The sequence below is a fragment of the Rhamphochromis longiceps genome, linkage group LG15 (assembly GCF_057381845.1).
Source record: "Rhamphochromis longiceps isolate RC_006_pf linkage group LG15, R_longiceps_female_GT1.1, whole genome shotgun sequence".
In the NCBI taxonomy this organism is placed as follows: Eukaryota; Metazoa; Chordata; class Actinopteri; order Cichliformes; family Cichlidae; genus Rhamphochromis; species Rhamphochromis longiceps.
In genome coordinates, this window is record NC_140571.1 from 3955354 (window position 1) to 3976505 (window position 21152).

The window sequence follows — 21152 nt, forward strand, 5'->3', positions numbered from 1 at the left end:
CATAACAGCTGGTTAAAGCAGGGGTGTCAAACTCCAGACCTCGAGGGCCGGTGTCCTGCAGGTTTTAGATCTCACCCTAGGTCAACACACATGAATCAAATGATTAGTTCATTACCAGGCCTCTGGAGAACTTCAAGACATGTCGAGGAGGTCATGTAGCAATTTGAATTTGTTGTATTGGATTTATAACATCTAAAACCTGCAGGACTCCGGCCCTCAAGGCCTGGAGTTCGACACCTGTGGGTTAAAGGTACTTCTGCATTGGCCTAAGTTTTATATCACCAACTAGACAAACAAAGCTTTGTAGTGTTAGCAGATGAAAACTGGATCAACAAAAAAGACTAATGGATTATGTCACCCTCACCATTTCCATTTTTCTTATACAGTTTATGGAGTGGGTTACACTGTGCAATCTTCAAAATAAACGTTTTTCCTTTTACCATCAGCAGCGACCTCATGAACCTTCATACACAGGCTATTTACCAATATTGTCTTGTTTTAAACATGTGGTTGATGAACTTATTATAAATAACTAGCTGATAATAATCCTTTGTTACAATGGTCAAACAACAATTTTACTCCTCTGTTGGGAATGCCTTAGATTTGACCTTCCTTATCCCAGAGACAAGAGAAATATCCCAAAAACAGAAGTATTTATGATAATTATTTGCTGTTTGTATCAAGCGTTAGTCAACCTTGTTCACCCAGAATGTAAAATAACATGAATATAATAAAAAATGTCACCAGCTGCATAGTGCAAAAATATTTTTAACAGCGTCTTTTCACCTTCGCTGCCTTTTAAGAGTTTGATTTCTTTCAACTTCACACTACCTGTCTGCAATCCTGGCTTTCACTGTAGTTTCTTTCCCACAATTAGTCATGCAAGTTGAGCAGGAAACTGCACGACAGAGTAAACTGAATTCAAGTTTGTGGTTGACTTTAACCACAGTTTGTGTTAAACCTGTTTCTTTTAGACAGTGAGCTAGCTGAGAGACTGCACTGAGGCACAGTAGAAGGTAAAAAGAACTGCGAATCATGTAAAATAACTGTAGTAGAGTCCAAGGATAAAAAATATGGAGCTGGAATTGTGCATAATATATTCACTTTAAGATGGACCCTGAAAAAGAAAGGAGGCCTTTTTGTATGGTTTGGGGAATTAGACAAACTCTGGAAAGGCCCTTTTCACTCTTTGATTTCACTCTTTAGTTTTCCAACTAAGCATAAGCAGCTGTTTTGGTCCCAGATGCTTACTCTCAGCGATCCTCCTCTCCTTCAAGCATGACAACAAACATGTCATGTAGACCTCAGCTACCTGAACCAAGACCTCTCCATAAATTCCAAGCATGCAAACCCCCTCTATGAAAACCACATTACCGACAAGGGCACAGGCACCGCGGCAGCAAAGTCGGGCTTATGACCTGCATTAGAATGGGTATGTTTCCGATAATGCGTGAAGAGGAATGTACGAAATGAAAAGGTCTGCCGCTGCTCGAGTAAAGAAGGTAATTCTGAGAGGAAATGTGGGGAGTTGAAGGGAAAGTAATTCCCTGCATGCTTTGCCTTATTAAATATGCAGCACAAAGGAAATATGGTCTGTTTTAACTCTCTAGCCCACAACCAAGCGATGCACCCAGCCTGCAGCTTCAGGTATAAAATCCTAAACATACAGTCAGATCAGCTTAGAGACATTTCTGCTGCCGGATTTCTTCGTGTGACCTTGACCATCCAGAGGATGTGAGCTCCTCTTCCTCAACTCCCCCCACCCCCTCCTCACCCGCCTTTAAATATTGAAGATGGATAATGGTGTTGGGCTTCATCATGAGGCCAGTGCTGAGAGCTTGGCTACAGCACACACACACAGACACACACGTAAAACCAAACACGTCACGTACAAAGAAACACAAGGTTCAATACTCAAGAAAGAACCGTCGGAATACGATGTTTGTGTTTGCTGGCAGTTTTTCCGTGAATCAGCATCAGATGTACGCTTAAGTGTCTTAAGCACCGCTGTGATGTCATCATTCCTCATCAGTGAGCCCTCCCTCCCTCCCTAATCTAAACCCCCTATTAGGACTGTAAATGCCAGCACAGATGTGGAGTAAGGTGCAGCATTGGTGCTTAAGAGTCCAGCCATAATCGCGTATCTGTCATCAGTAGTGAAAGCACAGCTAAACAAATGATATTAAAACAACACCAATTCAATTTGATCAATTTATTAAATGTTAAAACAAAAAAATGCAAAATTTTAAGGATTTTTTAAAATTTTATTTTGTCATACCTTGACATGTGATATGTCGGCCAATGATTTGGTCAAATAAAACAATGCATTTGACCGAAAGAAAAATCATAACACTACACAAGGCGAGATAGAGATTAAACAGCAAGGCAAACATAAATACTTCTTTTGTATCACAGTACTGTGCAAACAAAAAAATCACATGTTTGTAAACTTAAAACCTCAGCCTGCTGACTGTGCAGAAAAGGTGGTAAATCACAATTTGGGAAGACTTGCTTGGTGGTGATGGTGGTGGGATTTTGCATGTGTGATGGGGCGGATGGAGGTTTCACACGTGGCAGATTAAACAGATGGAGATCCCTTGGAGGACCATCTGCATGGGCGACAGCCTATATAGTTTTTCAGCAGATTTAAGAAGGTCTGACGACAGGTAACTGCTGTCCTCCAGAGGAAGGACAGCACCTTTTGCAACTAAGCGATTATATCGTTAATAAAGTTTGAGCTAATCCCACACGGGGACAGTAGCTGTCAAATGCGAGTGCTGTGGACCTTGAGATTGCTATCAGGGGACACAATGAGTCAGTGAGGGGGAAAAGCAGCGTGCTGTGTGTGAATTATGGGCTCGTGTTGGTCAGGAGTGTCCAAATGGAGCCTGTGTGTTCAGGGCTCTCTGTACAATGACAGCGTTGGTTAAATCCGCTTCTTCCAGACTTAATTCTTTGTTGGTGAGCTCTCGGAAAGGAAGAGACGTCGTCAGGACGAAAGGTGGGCAGCTCCTCTGGCAGCGTGACACGAAATCATGAACATCAGCGATCCTGGAGGAGAAAAAATATAAATAAATTAAACATCAAGACTGGAGATTTAAATAAACGAAACAAACAAACTGCCATCGTAAATACAGAAATGAACATGTCTGCTCCTATTAAAACTTTCCCAGCCAAGTACTCCAGTCCCTACTGTGACACGTGACTTCTGTATGAAGCACTATACTAGTACCATCATATATTATTAATAATGAGGCCCCAGTGTATATGAAGCAATCCTATGTAAGGCCTGCTCCTCACGCTGCAGGCTGGAAGGGTTCAGTCCTCTCCATCCATCCTTTGCTTACTAACCCTGTTATATAAAAGCTGCACCAGACTTACGCAATCCCTCTCAGGGGATTTTATAGATCCACGCTGTTGCTACATCTCAGATTATGTTTTCTGCTGCCCCATGCACTGTGGGGCAGGGGGACGTAACACGCAGCATGCCTCCAGCCTTTAACTCCAGCAGCCTAGAACAGAGCATTACGTAATCCTAACCCCCACCGACTTCACCACCTCCCAAGCTAGAGCAAACAAAAATCTTTTTTCATCCCTTCAACCACTTCTTTTTCCTGTTTGAGATTATGGGATTTACACGCAGCGCAGCAGGAGCAGAAAAGTGTCAAGATTCCTCTTACACAGCGCAGTTAGTCGGTCTTTAATTTGCTGATTCTTTCTCTTATTTTTGTCCTTTGATCAAACCGAAGATCGAGATGTGGCGTATTGGCGATACGTACCGATGCGATAGGTTAAACCTCTGCACCAGTCTCCTGCCGTCGGCCAACCAGATCTGCAGGGAGGTGACGGGAAGGGCGTGGTCTAGTGTTACCATGGGAATAGGAGGAGATTCTCCGTCCTCGTGCACAGATGGTGACCTGGCTACTACTCTGGGTGCCACACTGGGAATGGACAGAAGATAAATAGCAGATTAACCACCAGTTTAGGAGTGCGCACGCCGGGTTTACCATGCACACCGACGCCAGGAAAAAAAAATCTCATGCAAAATGTTTGCAGACTCTTTGTGTCAGTGATGGTGCAAAAATGTTTTGGTGCTCAGCTTGACAAGCAGACTCGTCTGCTGTGCCAGATTTGGTTGTGGGGTTTTTGATATTTGGATTTAGAGGGACACCTAGTGGTGCACGGTAGCCTTTAAATCTTGAGATCACACTGCACAAAATACAAAAACAATAGGACATTCACAGCGACAATCTCTCACCTGCCAAGTCTGTATCCTCGACCGCTGAAGGGATGAAAAGCCTTCTTCTTGGGAACGTAATTTTCCTCTGTCAGATCTTCCACGCTAATCTCCAGCTCCTCCTCTTCTGCTCTGCTCTCCCACTCTGCCGGAAGCTCCCTGGGATAGATTAAAGATCCGGATTGGAGTCCACTCAGATCAATCAATATGACAAATGAGCTGCACTAATAAGCTTTATCTAGCTTCAAGTGTCGGGCTTTGGTCAGCAGGGAGAATATCTTCCCTGCTAATTTCATCATGGGGGAGTGATCAAAACCAGTGAATCGAACCAAGGAGAGATGTTACATGTGACTTACATTCAGGCTTAGTCTGTCCCTCCTTCTTGTATGTGTGCAGCACATATAATTTAAGTAGGTCTGCATCAGTGTTCCCAAAGTGAATGGGTTCAAAAGTAATCAGACAATTGCCTACTTAATATTCCTGATCTAGCCCTTTGACATTTTGTCATTAGCCCATGATGAAAAGAGCTCCCGTTGATTGATTGAGAGCTGTCTTTTGGATTGAGGTGGCTACTCAGGAAATTGAGAAAACGGCAATCAAGCAGGTATACCAAGAAGCATGATTGGTTATCATCACTAAACTCTGGCAAGTAGGTTTGATAATGGACGTAGATATGGTATTTAAACATATTTAAACTAAAGACAAAGAAAGAGAGAAAATAAAAAACAACTTCATTTGGCATTTATTCAAAGCGATCTAACGCTGCAGGCTCTGATTGAAATCAATAAAGTATTAACCCACGCCGGCGGTCTCAACTGAACGGGTCAATGCTATTTGAACTGACGTTCATTAAACACTTGGCTGGTGTCGAGGAGAAGTGGACCACCTCTAATTCATTAAAACTTTTTTTTTTTTGGCATTTTGATATTGACTTAACTTCTGACACCACAAACAACTTTGGGTCATGCCCGTGCCTGCCATGGAGCCATGCCCAGACAATGCATTCATCAAGCAGCGGCAGCTACTACACACTTGTTAAAGCAGTTGTAAAATGTTGCTTAGTGCCCACTCAGCAATAATGTTATGTTTTTGGTTTATGCATGTGAGACATGGGGAACCTGTCCACCGTGCACTCTGCTTTTTGCACCATAACAGCTGTGATGGACATTTTACAGATAAATTCAGCTGAATTGGTGTTTTTAGCTGTCCTGATTGTTTTAGTATAAGTGTGTTTTTGGTAGAAAAAAATCAGAAATTAGTATAACGTCTGCCACTTCTTTTTTTGTCCTCCCCTTGTCCAGTTTCCTGAATATTTTTAAGGTCAGACCGCACACCATGCAAAGATATGCCAAGCTTTAGGCTAACAGATATTTGGAAATCATCTTGTTGGTGTTATTATTGAGATTTGTCACGTATTCAACTATAAATAGGAACAAATGAGGTGTTTCAGAGAAAAGTCACGTGTCACAGTAGGGACTGGAGTACTTGGCTGGGAAAGTTTTAATAGGAGCAGACATGTTCAGTGGGGAGTGTTACATGGTCAGGTACTGGACTGAAGATGAGTGGAAAAAGAGCTAATGAATGAAGAAAAGCCTGGAGAACTATTGTTCAAGAACACTTTAAAAATGACAAGAAAATCTTTCTCCTTGGATGCGAAATGTTAAACAACTTTTGCACCTTACTGTACATTTCTCCCTAACACTGATAGCACATCTGCTCCGCAATGAGCACAAAATATAAATAAACATGTTTTATATTTAATTTCTGTATGACTTTGCTCTTATTAGGAGAAATGTGTTAAATTTATGTTACAGATTACTCAAAAAGATATTAAGATGATAAGAAAAATGACACCGTCTTGCCAATAACTTTTCACTGCCTGAGGAACAATAAGAATTGCACTATTAGTCTGAACACTCCCTTCTCATCAGTGAGAGAACACTATTTGAGGTCGTTAAGCCACCAAGAGTAATTAAAAACCATGATTAAAGCCTAGGATTTGATGGCCCTCCTTTGTGGTAAGGCAGCAAAAATCTAACTGAAGACATCGTTAAAACAGGAAGGTTATCCTGTTTCAGCCAGTCGACTCACCCCCTTTTGATGGCATCCAGGAACTCTTGATTCTCTGGAATGGAGTAGCTGCGAAAGTCCTCGTCATTCACAGTGAAGCCGTCCTTCCACAGCCTCACCACCATCTCCACCTGGAACCAAAGCAAAAAAAACCCCAATCAAATAGGCCTGACAGGATTCAGAGATAAAGTCGCCACACAGCTGTTAACCTCGGGAGGTCGGACTTTTACTGCGGACTGTTTATCCTGGCAACGAACGGGTAAACAAAATATCCTGTGATCACTGAAGCCTGGTGCTTGTGCTTTCAACTGAGATTTGCCTGACAGAGCTCGGCGAGAGTTCTCATTTGGAGAGTCTTACGCCACTTTCACTCACGCACCGCAGGCCATTGGAGGCGAACGTGAGCATGCAATTTTCAACGCAATTAAACAAATGTTTAGCCTGCCGGGTCCCTATTACAAAGGCTTTGTGAGGTTCGTCTGGGCACGTGCCAGAAAAACTACAGGTAATAGTTCAGTGATTTCTCTGCAGGCAAGTGCGTCCTGCATGGCTGTAGACACTCACTGTTCTACCTCTTTCCTGACTCCTCCATTTCTCTCCCCGTTTCCCTTCCTTAACAATAGCTTCTTGACAACCTGAGACACTGTGACCATTTCTGATGAGGCTTCAATGAACAGTACATAGGTCAGCTGAAGGATAGAGACATCTCCCGGCTCCTGTGTTAGGTCTTTTGCTGGGTTTTTCTCAAGGACATTACTTCCAGATTTTTTTTATTCTGTACTTATCCAGTTTCCTCAAAACTTTAACATTTTGGGCTAATAGTCCTAGAGGAATTACTTTGCTGGTGCAAAAATACTATTTATACTTCTCTTGTGGTGTTATCTTTGGCATTTTTCATAGTTTCAACTAAAGAAATGTGAACAAATTAAGTGTTTTTGCCTTAATGATGCAAAAATTGATTCTTTGCTAAGCTGTCAATTATTTATAGACATAACACTAGTTTCACTCCTTAAGTTTGATGCCTTTTTCTACTTAAATGCATTAAGTGGCTTAGCAAACAAAAATAACAATCCTGTGAAAATAGTCAGATACAAGGACCGGACTGAAAATGAGTGAAAAAGCAGCCAATACTGATGAAAACCAATTTTAAAAAATGACAAGTGAGTCTGGCTCCTTGGAAGCATAAATGTAAAGCAATGAGGTGTGGCTTAAGACTCTTGCATAGTACTGTGTATACTTTACTTAAATGTTGTGTTATTACTAGTCTATAAGCTCAGAAATGTAGGCTGGACATTTGCAGAGATCTGGCTCTCAAGTGTGAATTTGTCTCTGACCTTTGAAGTCCCTGAGGCATCGTAACAGATCTTCTCCACCTCATCGAGGAGGTCTTCCACAGAAAAACTACGACTCATTGGAGCTTCCTCTTCATTGTCCTCACTGACCACCCTTTATGAGAAGAAAGTGCAGGTATTCACTCATCATGCTTATTGAATGTCAGTCTACAGTCACAAGCGTTAATGTGCAAGACCATGCAAAGCAAGTTCACACACCCCAGAATATGTTATTATTATTATTATGTCCAACCCAGTTATTTTCAGATTATTTCACATCCACGGCATCAATTCAGTTACAGGACTTCATTTGCCTAGAAGTGGATTTAACAAAGAGAATGACTTACCATTGTTCATCTTTTTCACTCTCCACAGTGTCAGTTTCTTTCATGTCTTCCTATGTTTCCCATCTAAGGAACAAGCGAGCACACACACACACACACACTAGCGTGGTTGATGTTCAATATTTTGGAGGGTAACCTTTTATTGTCTTAGCGGCGTATTATGTACACGTGTGGAGTAAAACTGTGCTACACCGCTTAAAAATGACCTAAAACGGATCATTTTTATAAAGCACTACGTGATCGATAGATAGCCAGACAGCCAAGCAGCCTGCAGCTTTATCGTTATTTATGCAAGTGGGCGGCAGAAAGCGATGGACCCGCAAAGAGCAAAACACACACGCAGGAGCCGGTCGTAAAAACGAGGATTATATGTCAGCATAAACACAACAGATGCCCATTAGCATGCGCGCATAAAGGGTAAGGTCGAATAGTGAATTACCAGTCCGTGTTTTAATCGGTTAATCCAGGGCTACACATCTGTAGCCATAAGTTTCAGGGTAGCGGCGCTTCTGCTGAGCAATACATGTGACGTAACAGTGCCGTAAATCCACTCGCGATGTCGCGGTTGTACACTCTTCTGTGCTGAACTCAGCAGGTCTTCTCTCCCAGCTGAAACTCACGATACAGTATTAGATGGCATGGAAAGCCCACTGGATCCAAACTTGTGTGCGTTTGTTTCTATTTAGAGGTAAGATGTCTCATATGGCTCAACTCTATGGAGGGCTTAAACTGCCAAAATACAAAACAAATAATTAATGACTCACTAATAAACACGCAGGGAAACAAACACAGACAAAAATAATTTAATATAGTTTTCTGGTACATTTTCTTGCAGAAGCTTCTCATACGCCCTGAGGACCAAAACTACCAAAATTATAAATGAACAGGTAAATAAATCAGTAAAAAAAACAAATAACAATTTTAAAAAAGCTATCTTACTGAAACGCACAAAATCTCTTTTTGGTTGTTTTAACTGAGGAACAGAGCAACCAAACCTGGCACACAGGTACATCTTCCACACTGGATGTGATCACATTGCTTTGGTTCAAGGTTCAAGGTTCTTTATTTGTCACATGCATAGTTATACAAGTATAACACACAGTGAAATGTAGCAACCTGTCTTTGAAGCTGACAGGTGATTGCTTATGGACATTCTAGGCTCTGACTGCCTCACTGAAACTCCAATACATTTATTACGATATATTTACTACGTTGATCAGTGACATCCCGCACTCAGTAGTTTCAGTCGCTCATTTGGAAGTTTGGAAAAATTTGTCTTGGATCCAGCCCTCTATACAACATCACTGGTTATTTTACTTGTAGTTGTTTCAAATGCCTGAATGTAAATCACTTTCTGTGGCCTGTAGTTGCCAAATCGCTGTGAATTGCTTCCTGTAGGGGTACAGCTTTGGGCCCCTCAAGGTTCTCATCTATATCACATATTATGTTCCCTAACAACCACCTCTCAACAGGTTTTAATGACCCATTTGTAGCAGTTATGCACTTAAATTACCTTTCACGTGCATGACACCACTTTCACTGTACAACAATAACATTTAAATTGTTGCCTATTTGTTATTGTGACGCAAAACTTGAATAATGCATGATATATTATGATGTCATTATGTTGCACATTGTAGCCAATAGAAACAATACTACAGCATGGTCATTTAATAGTCAAATACAATTCAACACATCAAATATAATTTTATAAAAGATCTTTTTATTTTTCCCCATTCATTTGCTTACTTATTAAATGTGCCTCGTATTTATGAATTTGGCATACGTTTATACTTTTTTGACATAATTATAGACATTGTGCTTGAGAAATAATATAGCATCCAAGGTGGCATGTTCAGTATAAAACACACCCTTAAACTTATTTTCATTATCTTTGAATCAATTATCATTGTTAGCAAATGTATTATTATAGTATTTTCACTACTTCTAATAAAAGTAGTAATTTAAACTTGACATATGTTACATCAATTATTAAGCAGCTACACAGCGAAGATGGTGATGTATGGTGTGAAAAACAGGCTGTATTTCTGAAATTACGCTAATGAGAGATTAAAAAAAATGTTTAAAAATGAAAGGAAGCTCTTGATGGTAACAGAATTTAGTTTAGGTGTGGACTTAAATCATATCCAGGAAAATATGTTTGGTTAACATGAAATCCATGCCTGATCTTTGATGGCGTATCAGTGGAGAATGATTTCAGTGACCCTTGACCTTTTCTGCATTCCCATACCTTCTATTAAACTCTATGAGAACATATAAGCACAGGTAAAGAAATTTCATTTTTCAATCATCTAACCGATATTTCGATGGCGAGATAATGAACTGGACATGTGAATGAATCGTCTAGTTCACTTCATTTGAAATCGACAGCCTGTCTGGAGTGCATTGCCCACTTATGCTCAGAACAGGGTACAATGATAATGAAAACAGATTCCTGTTTCCATGTGAAAGGTTTAAATTTTCTTACATTTGTATAAAAAATATTTATTTGAGATATCAAATGGGAATATTTTATGGCACAAGGTTCTTAAGAAAGAAACAACAACATTTTGACATTGAGTTTTAGAAACTATTGCTTGAACCAAAAAAGAGGAAAAAAAGAAGAAAAAAACCCAAAACAGATGGCTAGCACAGTTGCATCTTGACTCGAGCCAGAAATAGAACAGAAATCACACAAACAGTCATTTTTACTTGTGGGGATAAAATGACAGGGAGTGCAGTGAAAGAAGCAAGGCTAAAAGCATCAAAGTGAGAAGAGATTATTATTAATTCAGCCTCTTCTACTACATACTTGGAGGTCACAAAGAATTCAAAATTTGATAGTCAGTACAATTCAGCCCTGTCTTGCAAACAAAAACAGCTTTTTATGTTGTAGTAATAATAGCTTGTGTGATTATTCGAGTTTTAAAGATTCTGATTGCTGCTTTACAGGGCAAATCTAAATATTTTTTATCATTCACAGACCTTTTACATTTGTTGATGTTTTAATATATATATATATATATATATATATATTTGATGAAGACAAAGAGTGAATTGCTGCACATACTGGGCATCCAGGCTGCCCACTTCCATCTGTTTTCCTGCTGGCGTCAATTGTACCACCTTTTGTTATTCATTTGGTGACTTATCGTGCTTTAATAGTACTTAGCTGATTAACTGACTGTCCCCAGTGTACAATACAAGTACTTACCCATAGTAACATATCTGCATTAAGAATTACTGCCTTTGTGATATCAAGTATCCATGTAATAACAAAGATAGTAGGTCTTTTGGTGGTAATCCAGTCAGTAGAAATGAATGCACCTGCCAAACAGACTTAGAACCACCACACACAGAGAGAGAGGGAGAGAGAGGCGGGGAGATAGACACAGAGAGAGAGAGAGAGAGATGGCGCCTCGAACTCGATCCTGCTCTCACTGAGGCAGTGTTTAGAGCCGGTTAGAGAGATTCAGTAAGGGGCAGACAAAAGAAAAAAAACATGGTGAACACAAGGAAAAGCTCACGGACTAGGAGCGGTCCATTCATCTCGTCGAGGACTAGGTCGTCGTCGAGAAACGAGCGAAACTCTGAGGAACATGTAAGCCGGTTTCTTTTCTTTACCGGCGAGCTAGCTGGCTGGCTAGTTTGGCTAGCTGGTTGCTAGCCTTGGCCTCAAGGTGCTCCACATAATGTATTATTCACAGCAAAATACGAGCAGTATCGACACTGACACCAACACAGTCACGCAGATACACAGTGTAAGACATGATTGCGGCTAGTCGTTTGCGTATCCTTCGCACTGAACGGATTGTACAGCTGTTAGATTACAAGCTAGCGATATGAACTGGCTATAGCTTCAACTTGAGTTCCCTTTGTTTTTGGCAATTTTAACCGGCTGACTTGTTCCACTGTTTTCACCATTAATTAGCCCACCCAATAAAGACAGTTGGGGTTTTGACTCAAGGCTGTTGGCACTACTATGTGTCGCTATCCTCGAAGTGTCAGCTTACTTATTATCTCACATATGAAGGGAGAAAGCGATAGTTAAGCTAGCATTGTAGGTTATAGTTAGCCTAGCAGCTAGCTTACAGTGGGGGGAAGGGAGTCCCAGGTTCACAACAGTTGGCTGGCTCGGGTCCGTATTTAGCAAGTCTGAACCTGGTGAACTTTGAGTTATAAATGACCCAAAGACCCATGGGCAAGTTGGTTTTTAGACTGTCCGTTTAAAACACACTCGTAGAGTTAAATATTCCCATGTGTTCTTCGAAAGAATGATTTGATAAATGAGCTTTAGATTTTACTCCCGATCGCCCGACCTACAAGCTGCCTGACAGGCTTTGTTTCAAAATGTAAACATTGTGATTATGCAAGACAGGAAGGTCTGTATTTCCGTAATATTTACGATTATTAAGGCACTTAACACAGACAAAGAAATCATTTAATCAATGGGAAATATCTGTTGGTTGCTGTTAGCGCATTCCTGAGTTTTAATGGTTTGTTGGACGAGTGGTGGTACGTCGCAGAATTGTGGGTCATGATTCATGAAATACGTAGCTCCAGTCCAGACCAATCGATAGCACCCGATATTGCACTGTGTGAGTGTAGAACTGCACTCTTTGTAACAGAGTTGTAACTTTCCCACCTTTTATTTACATTGCCATATCACAAGAAGTCAGTGTAGTGTTGTACTCCATGCAACCAGCCATTTTACTCTGTTAGCTACTTGTTGACCTTGTCAGAACTTGTCAGAACCGACTGTCCTGCTGTGACAGTGTTTGCAGAGTGATTCACATGTGGAAATGATTTCACGGTGGACCTCTTGGGCAGCCTCCGTGCGTTTCTTCACTCCTGGTACATCCTGCATTTTACAGTCTGTCTGCATCCATCTATCCACCCAGTCAGACAAACCCCTCTGTCAGCACTGCAGACAGTTGCCTATGACAACAGTGAGATATGCTCACATATCAGCGGGGAAGTTAGGCTGTGAAGGGCATGAGCATCAAGGGCATATGTCTGGTTGGTGCTGTGCTGAGATTCACAGGGTACATTGAGAAAGTGGGTTCAGGGCGTCTTGTTTCATGACAGTCCTCTATTCTGGATTTGACGCTCTCCGATCTTGTTCTCTTGTGTCCTCGATTTTTTTTATTTTTTTTTCCCGCCCCATGAAATATATTTTTACTTAATATTCAAAGAGACCTTGTATGCAGATATTTGTGAAACATTCTCTCTGTATTTGTTATCCTCTTTTTTCCTTTCCTTGTTTTTTCTGATTGTGTGTCACAGTTTTGCCTTCACTCCCCTAAGTTCTGGTGTTATGTGTGTGTTTGTCCAACAGAAGGAGCCCAGCAGTGATGCGAGCAGTCCCAGCAGTCCACGGTTTGCACCGCCTTCCAAGCGCACACGGCGGCAGACTGCTTCTGAGCCAAGCTCCAGTGATACCTCCCCGTCCCCTCAGACTAAGGGCCAGAGGGTCAGCTGGGGCATTCCTACCTACTGCACAAGGTCAGCTCTTGGCCTAGTTTTTTTTACACACGTAAATTTAATTAAGACAGAGTTGGTCAAGATAGATATTTTGTGGCTCTGGCTGTGAAACCAGAGTTGCATTGTTACATGTCATGTTTTAGTGCTGTGTGATTAACCAAATTTGAAATTTTGATCAGTTATGATCTTCGCTTTTAACAGTTATGAAGACAAGATTATCTGGATAAAACAGTTACTTCTTTTTGCATTACGTTTGCCTAATTTTTTAAAATGCAGTTTTCTTTGTTTTTAAGAGTTATTTCTTTGTATATATATTTTTCTTTTTCTTTAATACTTTTTTCCTGCTATTGTCAAGCATACATTTTTTTTACCCTTCCATAAAAGCTCAGACTCACTTGCTGTTTAGTTCAGCTCTAGCTGAGATGACCAAAAGAGAGCATGCATAGACCTGTTAAGAGGAAGAAAAACTTATAAGGTTTCCATGGGTGAACTTGGGGATGGATTATTAGAAGTTGGCCTCGTATTTGAGGGTCTTTCCTTTGGCCACCTGGCCCAGGGCTAACTTGCAGGTCTCACAAGGCACACAAGTTCACTGCACCTTGAGGCTCCCCATTAGAGGCAGACTGGTAGCTGCACTCTTTACCCGTGTCACCCACTAGCTCTACCTGTTTTTTGTTTTGTTTTTTTCTTCTTCATGGAAATTCAAATGTTCAAAAAAATCCAGGTCACAGTTATCAACTAAAATAATTGTGATAATGATTTTTGGTTTAATCTTGTAGCCTTGTTGTGCATTGTGATCAGAAACACTCCATCCTAAGCTCCTAAGCAGTAATATGTGTGATTGCCATCTTTTGTGCAGCTGTCAGAATTATTTTCTTTGTTGTTCTGTTTTACAGACTGTCGTCTCGCATCATGCAAAATGGGCATGGTAAAGTATTTTCCCCCAGTTTATCCCTGTTTAAATAACAATCATCTGGGGAGCATATGATTAAAAAATACCAATTTTAATTGAATCTTCTATCTGTGCTGCAGCCCATATGAGTCACCGGAATGAGGAGAGCGGAGGGGGAGATCACTCTCATATGAATGGCCATGTGGAGCTGAAGAGGAGCTGTCGGGTGAAGAAGAGCCAATTTGAACACCTCAATCAGAGCCTGCTGTTTGACCAGCTGGTCAACAGGTAGCTTCAGGCAGTCATACTATTGACATGTTTCTTTGCAACAGTGCTTTGAACAGAGAATCAGCTGGAAATGTGGTTAACCGGTTCATTTGAAAGACACATTCATTTTTGGAACATATGAAAGTGGATCCTAAAAAAATATTCCTTATTAAATAGTATTTGTATGCTGTGTGTTGTAAGTTGTCACAGTGTTTATTGGTTCAAGATTTAAGATGAAACATGAGTAGAGAGAAAAACATTTTTGAGATTCTGTACTCTGAAAAGAGAACACTGTAGACAAAGTTGTTATCTTGTTTCTCATTCTGTGTTGGTTTACGTGTGTGCAGCACCGCGGAGGCTGTTCTTCAGGAGATGGACAACATCAGTAGCATCAGGCAGAATCGTGAGGTGGAGCGACTTCGCATGTGGACCGGAGAAACTGAGGAGGTGAGCGAAGCAGTGGAGCGCCACACAAACCAGGGTTTGAAAAGTACCACTGCCTGATGATGCAAGGTGAATGCAAGTGTTGGCATTAAGGCTCTTCTCTTTTAGGAAAACATGGACATGTATTCACGGGTGAAACGCAGGAAATCCATGCGCAGGAGTACTTTCAACATACCTGCGCATCACAAAGTCATGGGCAAAACAGAGCAGGAGGAGGAAGAGGAGGAAGGAACTGAAGGTCAGTTCCCTATTAATGTTCTGCTTACGAATCAGTGAAGAAAGCAAGAGATCATGAAGTCGTTATGAAGTACCTCGTCTTAAAACAAATTAATCATAAAAAATTTTGATTGCTTAGTGTACTATATAATATTTAAAAAACTCAGTATTCTCAAATTTAAAGATGATACTTATGGCTTTCAGAATCTCATGGTGAGGAAGAGGAGGAAGATGCAGAGGATGATGATGACGATGATGAAGGAGATGAAGCAGAGGAGGCAGGGGAGGAAAATGACAGGCCGTACAATCTGCGGCAGCGTAAGACAGTGCAGAGATATGAAGCACCGCCTATTGGTAAATATATGCATTTTCTGAATTATTCTTCACGCTTCTAAATTGGTTTCAAATGTAATTTAAACAGAACAAAAATCACAGTAAATGGAAATTATACCAGAGTGTAACCACTAATCATTTTTTGTTTCCCTTTTTTCAGAGCCAGTGAACAGAAAACAGAGCAACCCCTCACTTTTTGACACCCACAGATCCCCAGCGAGGAGAAGCCATATAAGGTGGGCAAACTGTGAAAAGCCCAAATCTGGTGCTCAACATATTACTGTCTTTTTCACAAGTAGCTTTTCACTAGTACGAGTAATGTGCTCATGAGGGAAAAAAGGAATGTCAGTGCGGAGTGATACAATTCTGACTCTTGATTTGTCACGCCTCTCCAGAGTGAAGAAACACGCCATTCACAGCAGTGACACCACCTCATCTTCTGATGAAGAACGCTTTGAGCGCAGAAAAAGCAAGAGCATGACTCGGGCCAGGAACAGGTGCTGGCTGCTGCCTTCTTTCTTCTTCCCTCAGTGTTTTTAACTACTCTGTTGTACTCACTTATTTCACTTGAATTTGTTGCAACAGGTGCTTGCCCATGAATCTGACGGCTGAAGACCTGGCTAGTGGGGTGCTGCGTGATCGAGTTAAAGTGGGTGCAAGCTTGGCTGATGTGGATCCAATGAACCTTGACCCTTCAGTGAGTGAAAATACTCCCAAGTTCCAAAACAATAATAGAACACAGTTTAGCCTGAATACTTGGGTTCATCAAAATTATTAGACAAAACTAAACGACCCACTGTTTAGTTTTGGAACGGTCAATTATTAATACATAAAAAAGAAATTTTCTGAGTTAAAATGTGACCTGTTATGCTTTTCCTTATTTAAAGTGGTGGATTGCCATATTAAACATAGCCAAAATTTCCATTAAAGAGTTCAGTATATGGACACACTTAGAATGTACTTCAGGCTGCTCTAATAGCCCTTTTCCACTAGCATCTACTGGACTAAACGGGACTCGACTCTTTTCGGTGGTTTTCCATTACAATTAAACATCACAAAATGTGTGTGCGGTCGTTACAGCCGTGTCCCGAAAGTCCTCTGACGTCATTTGTATGTAATGCGAATGGAGGGCGTTGAGATGATGGTATACCCGCTGCTCGGTGTGGGTTTTCGTCAGACTTGGGGACCACGGTGTTGTTTTCCTTTAGGCATTTCCCTAAATAATGGGGCTTTAGATTTTTGTGAAGGAGATGCTCTCATGACTCATCGAGTGATGCCACTGACTAACCAATCAGTAGAATGCAGGCTGTTGACGTCTCATTTTTGGATTGCCTCAGAATGCTTGGAAACGCGGCTGAGTAGGTACTAAAATACCTGGTACTGGGTACTATCACCTAATGGAAAACCCGAAAAACCGAGTCGAGCCATTCCCAGTTGATCCGAGTAAATACTAGTGGAAAAGGTCTATAAATATCCCATACAATTTTCTTTTTCTACTCTTGGGTCTGTATGATGTCAGGGAGGGGGGATATCCTTCATTTGTTCAGCTCGATCTCTGAGCACAGAAACTCCACCATGTGATTTTCAAATCTTTTGTTTGCAAGAAAGAGCCCACTAGAAGAAAGGTGGCTTAAAGTCAGGAAGAGAGGTACAGCGCTTGCTTCCGACATTGGATAAACTGACTTAAAATATGTCTGTGGTTGTGTGTGTCTTCTCCCTAGGTAAGATTTGACAACGTGGGTGGTCTTAGTAATCACATACAGTCACTAAAGGAAATGGTGGTATTCCCTCTGCTGTATCCTGAGATCTTTGAGAAGTTCAAGATTCAGCCTCCCAGGTGAGAACGTACTGCAAGAATATAAGGTTATTCAGTTCCAATTTATGCTGTGTTTTCTAGGGAAAAAAATGGGATCGTTACTTTAATGATGACATTATATTTATGCCTTTTGTGCACAATAAAAGAAGTGTAAGCACTATTTGAAGTTGGTTAAGGGAGCATAAAATTGAGTTATCCCAACAATTTACAGCTTGAAGTACTATTAACATCAAATATTGATCAACCACAGGGTGAGAATTTCCTTTATGTAGTCATTTTAGAGATGAATCTAAAAAGTGGTGAGCTGTAATTATCACATAAACTAAGGTCCTATTCTCCCCCTGTTCTTTTTTTTAGAGGGTGTTTGTTCTATGGCCCACCAGGCACAGGAAAGACCCTGGTTGCGCGAGCTCTTGCCAATGAGTGCAGTCATGGTGACAGGAAGGTTTCCTTCTTCATGAGGAAAGGAGCCGACTGCCTCAGCAAGTGGGTTGGTGAATCAGAACGGCAGCTACGCCTGCTCTTTGACCAGGTAAACCACTGCAACAGCACTCTGATGAGGTGGAAGACATTTTTTTGATTCTGATGGCATGTTTTCAGTTCTTCTAGTTCTTTGTACTTAAACACAGGTAAAGCTAAGGAGTGTAATCATATATTGAGTTACCGTATTTTCACGACCATAAGGCGCACTGTGCTAAAAGGCGCAGTCTCAGTTATGTGTGCCCTTACTGTATTTAACACACACATAAGGCGCACTGGACCATAGGGCGCATACAAGTACCGTATGCGTATTTAAAAATAAAGCGGGAGCAAACGTGAATTCGGTACCTTACTCACATTTCTATTGCCGGTAATCGTCATCATCAACAACACACAAGCATACAAGTGTGCATATTTAAAAATAAAGCAGGAGCAAAACTGAGTTTGGTACTCACATTTTTATTACCAATAATCGTCATCATCAACAACACACAAGCATACAAGTGTGCGTATTTAAAAATAAAGCAGGAGCAAAACAAAGTTTGGTACTCACATTTTTATCATCAATTAAACCCATCGAAGTCCTCATCCTCTGTGTCTGAATTGAACAGCTGCGCTAAATCTCCATCAAACATGCCAGGTTCACTGTCTTCACCGTCAGAGTCACTTTCCGTGCCGTGCGGCTCCTCGGAAACGATGCCGGCTTTTGCGAAAGCTCGAACAACAGTGCCAGCAGACATGTTAGCCCAAGCATCTACAATCCATTGGCAAATTGTGGCGTAACTCGCCCGGCGCTGCCTTCCACTCTTAGTGAAACTGTGGTCTCCACCGGTCATCCATCGCTCCCAGGCCGCTCGCAGCCTTACTTTGAACGGGCGGTTCACACCGATGTCCAGCGGTTGGAGTTCCTTTGTCAGGCCTCCCGGAATGACAGCAAGCTCACAGTTCATTTGCTTCACAAGTTTTTTCACATCGGCTGTGAGATGGGCACGCATAGAGTCACAGATCAACAGCGATGGTGATGCGTGGAAAAAACCACCTGGTCTCCTTACATACACCTCCCTCAGCCACTCTTTCATCATTTCCTCATCCATCCAGCCCTTTTCATTTGCCTTAATGATGATTTCTGCTGGAAACTTCTCTTTAGGCAAAGTCTTTCGCTTAAAAATCACCATAGGCGGCAGTTTCTGTCCATTAGCATGGCAGCCAAGCACAACAGTAAAAGAAGACTTTTCATACCCCGTTGTGCGTATCGCTACCGTGCTGGTCCCCTTCTTCTCCACAGTGTGACTCACCGGGATGTCAAAAGTGAGCGGGACCTCGTCCATGTTTGTGATGTGGCTGGGCTGGATGTTTTTGTCGCCGATGTGTTTGCTGCAGTAGGAGCGGAAGATGGCCAGCTTTTCCTTATAATCCGCTGGAAGTTGCTGCGCTATCGTAGTCCTGGTCCGGATGGAAAAATGGCACCGTTTCATAAAACGAAAGCACCAAGACGGACCTCCTTGGAAATGTTCAATGTTCATCTCTTCAGCTAGTGAAACTGCTTTTAGCCGAATGGTGACCGTCGAAACGCTTCTCCCGCTCGCTCTTTGCTCGATGATCCACCGCTCGAGTCTTTCCTCCAACTCGAGCCACCTCGCCTTATGTCCGCGGAAACTCAGCTGCGTTTTCTTGACCTGCCGGAGCTTGTTTTCCAGCTTCCTCCATTTGCGAACCATCGATTCGTTTATCTTAAATTCTCTCGCCGCTGCTCGATTTCCATGTTCCTCCGCGTAGCTGATGGCCTTCAGTTTAAACTGTGCTTCGTAAGCGTGTCTCTTTGCCATTTTCAGGGTTGTTAAAACAACGATGTCCTGCATAATGCACATACCTGTTCTTTTATACAGGTATGTGCGATTGTCCCGGTATATACGATCAACGCCCACACTTCACCCTTTAACGTTCTCATGGTGTTCTCTACTACGTCCTCCTTACAACACATAGGGCGCACTGCGCTATAGGGCGCGCCGCACTTTTTGAAGAAAATCTAAGACTTTTAAGTGCGCCTTATGGTCGTGAAAATACGGTAAGTAAGCTTGACTTTGGTCCTGTGTGTGCTTTTGACCAGGCTTACCTTATGAGGCCATCCATAATTTTTTTTGATGAGATTGATGGTTTGGCTCCTGTTCGCTCCAGCAAGCAAGACCAGATACACAGGTAAGGCCAATGTCATTTTCAAAGATGCACAGCTGCTTCATGTAAATGTAAAATGCCTAACCTATACAACACTGCTGCACATTAGCAGCAGTGGCATGTCTCTGCATGTGCAGTTCCAAACTGCTGTCTTTTTAACTACCAATAGGTGGCGCAGTTTTGCTAAAACTGCTGGCATTGTAGCTCCAATTGTAAATTAAATTTACTGGATATCTATTTTCCTGCTTGAATTTGAGTTTCATTTGAGCCTTGGTCACAGTAGTAGTGGAAATCAGGAGACCTTCATTTCTGATTTAAACCACTGAATCTGAACTGTGCGTGGGTTAAGAGCCCTTTCACGTAAACACAGTTTGAAGTTGAGCCTTGCTAAACAATTGCCTGCTAGAAAATTAAATATTTGTAACTGTGAAGAGTGCCATTTAAACCAGTGAAGAGTGTGTATGCTCTCTTTTTTCATCCATGCTGCCACGCTTTAGTCAACAGAGCACAAGCACAGTTGCTCTTTGCACCACACTATTTTATTCAGTATGGCTGTTTAATGGACCAAATCTTTGTACCATTTGCAAAAATAAAGCCTTGTTAATTTAGGTTGTACCAACTCATGACCCGTATCAGTATTGATTCAAACAGTATTTGGCTCTTGCATGAAGGTTTGCGTATAATGTTTTAGAGCCATGCATGTACAAAATTGAATTTGTTGTTCTATAACTGTCTGGCAGCTTTTGTAATTGCCTCCTTTTCTCTGTACAGTTCTATTGTATCAACTTTGCTGGCCTTGATGGACGGCTTGGACAGTCGAGGGGAGATAGTGGTCATTGGTGCTACAAACAGACTTGACTCTATCGACCCGGCACTCAGGAGGCCTGGACGCTTTGACCGGGAGTTTCTGTTCAGCCTGCCCGATAAGAAGGTGAGAAACATCAATACTGTATACAGTGGAAGTGTGCGCACAGTTGTTTCAATGACACCCAGCTGGAGATCGAAAATAATGCAAACATAATTAGTCTCTTACTCATAAGTCCTGTGACAAATTTGGTACCCACAG

General features: G+C 41.6%; 2 protein-coding genes across 2 annotated transcripts in view; one reads left to right on the plus strand and one right to left on the minus strand.

Moving 5' to 3' along the window:
* Positions 1 to 2244: 2244 nt before the first annotated feature.
* Positions 2245 to 8512, minus strand: ubxn2a (UBX domain protein 2A). The gene is made up of 7 exons (XM_085382845.1): positions 8422 to 8512; positions 7986 to 8048; positions 7642 to 7753; positions 6329 to 6438; positions 4259 to 4396; positions 3780 to 3941; positions 2245 to 3051 (listed from the first exon to the last, which is right to left on the minus strand). Exons 2-7 carry the CDS (start codon positions 8027 to 8029, stop codon positions 2868 to 2870), a joined length of 750 nt encoding a protein of 249 aa, XP_085238971.1. The 5' UTR covers positions 8030 to 8048; positions 8422 to 8512; the 3' UTR covers positions 2245 to 2867.
* A 2848-nt stretch (positions 8513 to 11360) lies between these two features.
* atad2b (ATPase family AAA domain containing 2B) overlaps positions 11361 to 21152 on the plus strand; it is a 66342-nt gene continuing 56550 nt past the window's right edge. Inside the window, exons 1-14 of the mRNA XM_085383403.1 lie at positions 11361 to 11583; positions 13321 to 13487; positions 14363 to 14394; positions 14499 to 14646; positions 14973 to 15072; positions 15178 to 15307; positions 15490 to 15639; positions 15779 to 15854; positions 16014 to 16115; positions 16204 to 16315; positions 17340 to 17455; positions 17792 to 17966; positions 20022 to 20110; positions 20858 to 21017. Of these exons, the coding sequence (XP_085239529.1) occupies positions 11485 to 11583; positions 13321 to 13487; positions 14363 to 14394; positions 14499 to 14646; positions 14973 to 15072; positions 15178 to 15307; positions 15490 to 15639; positions 15779 to 15854; positions 16014 to 16115; positions 16204 to 16315; positions 17340 to 17455; positions 17792 to 17966; positions 20022 to 20110; positions 20858 to 21017 (1656 nt within the window). The 5' untranslated portion in view covers positions 11361 to 11484. The remainder of the gene's footprint in view (positions 11584 to 13320; positions 13488 to 14362; positions 14395 to 14498; positions 14647 to 14972; positions 15073 to 15177; positions 15308 to 15489; positions 15640 to 15778; positions 15855 to 16013; positions 16116 to 16203; positions 16316 to 17339; positions 17456 to 17791; positions 17967 to 20021; positions 20111 to 20857; positions 21018 to 21152) is intronic.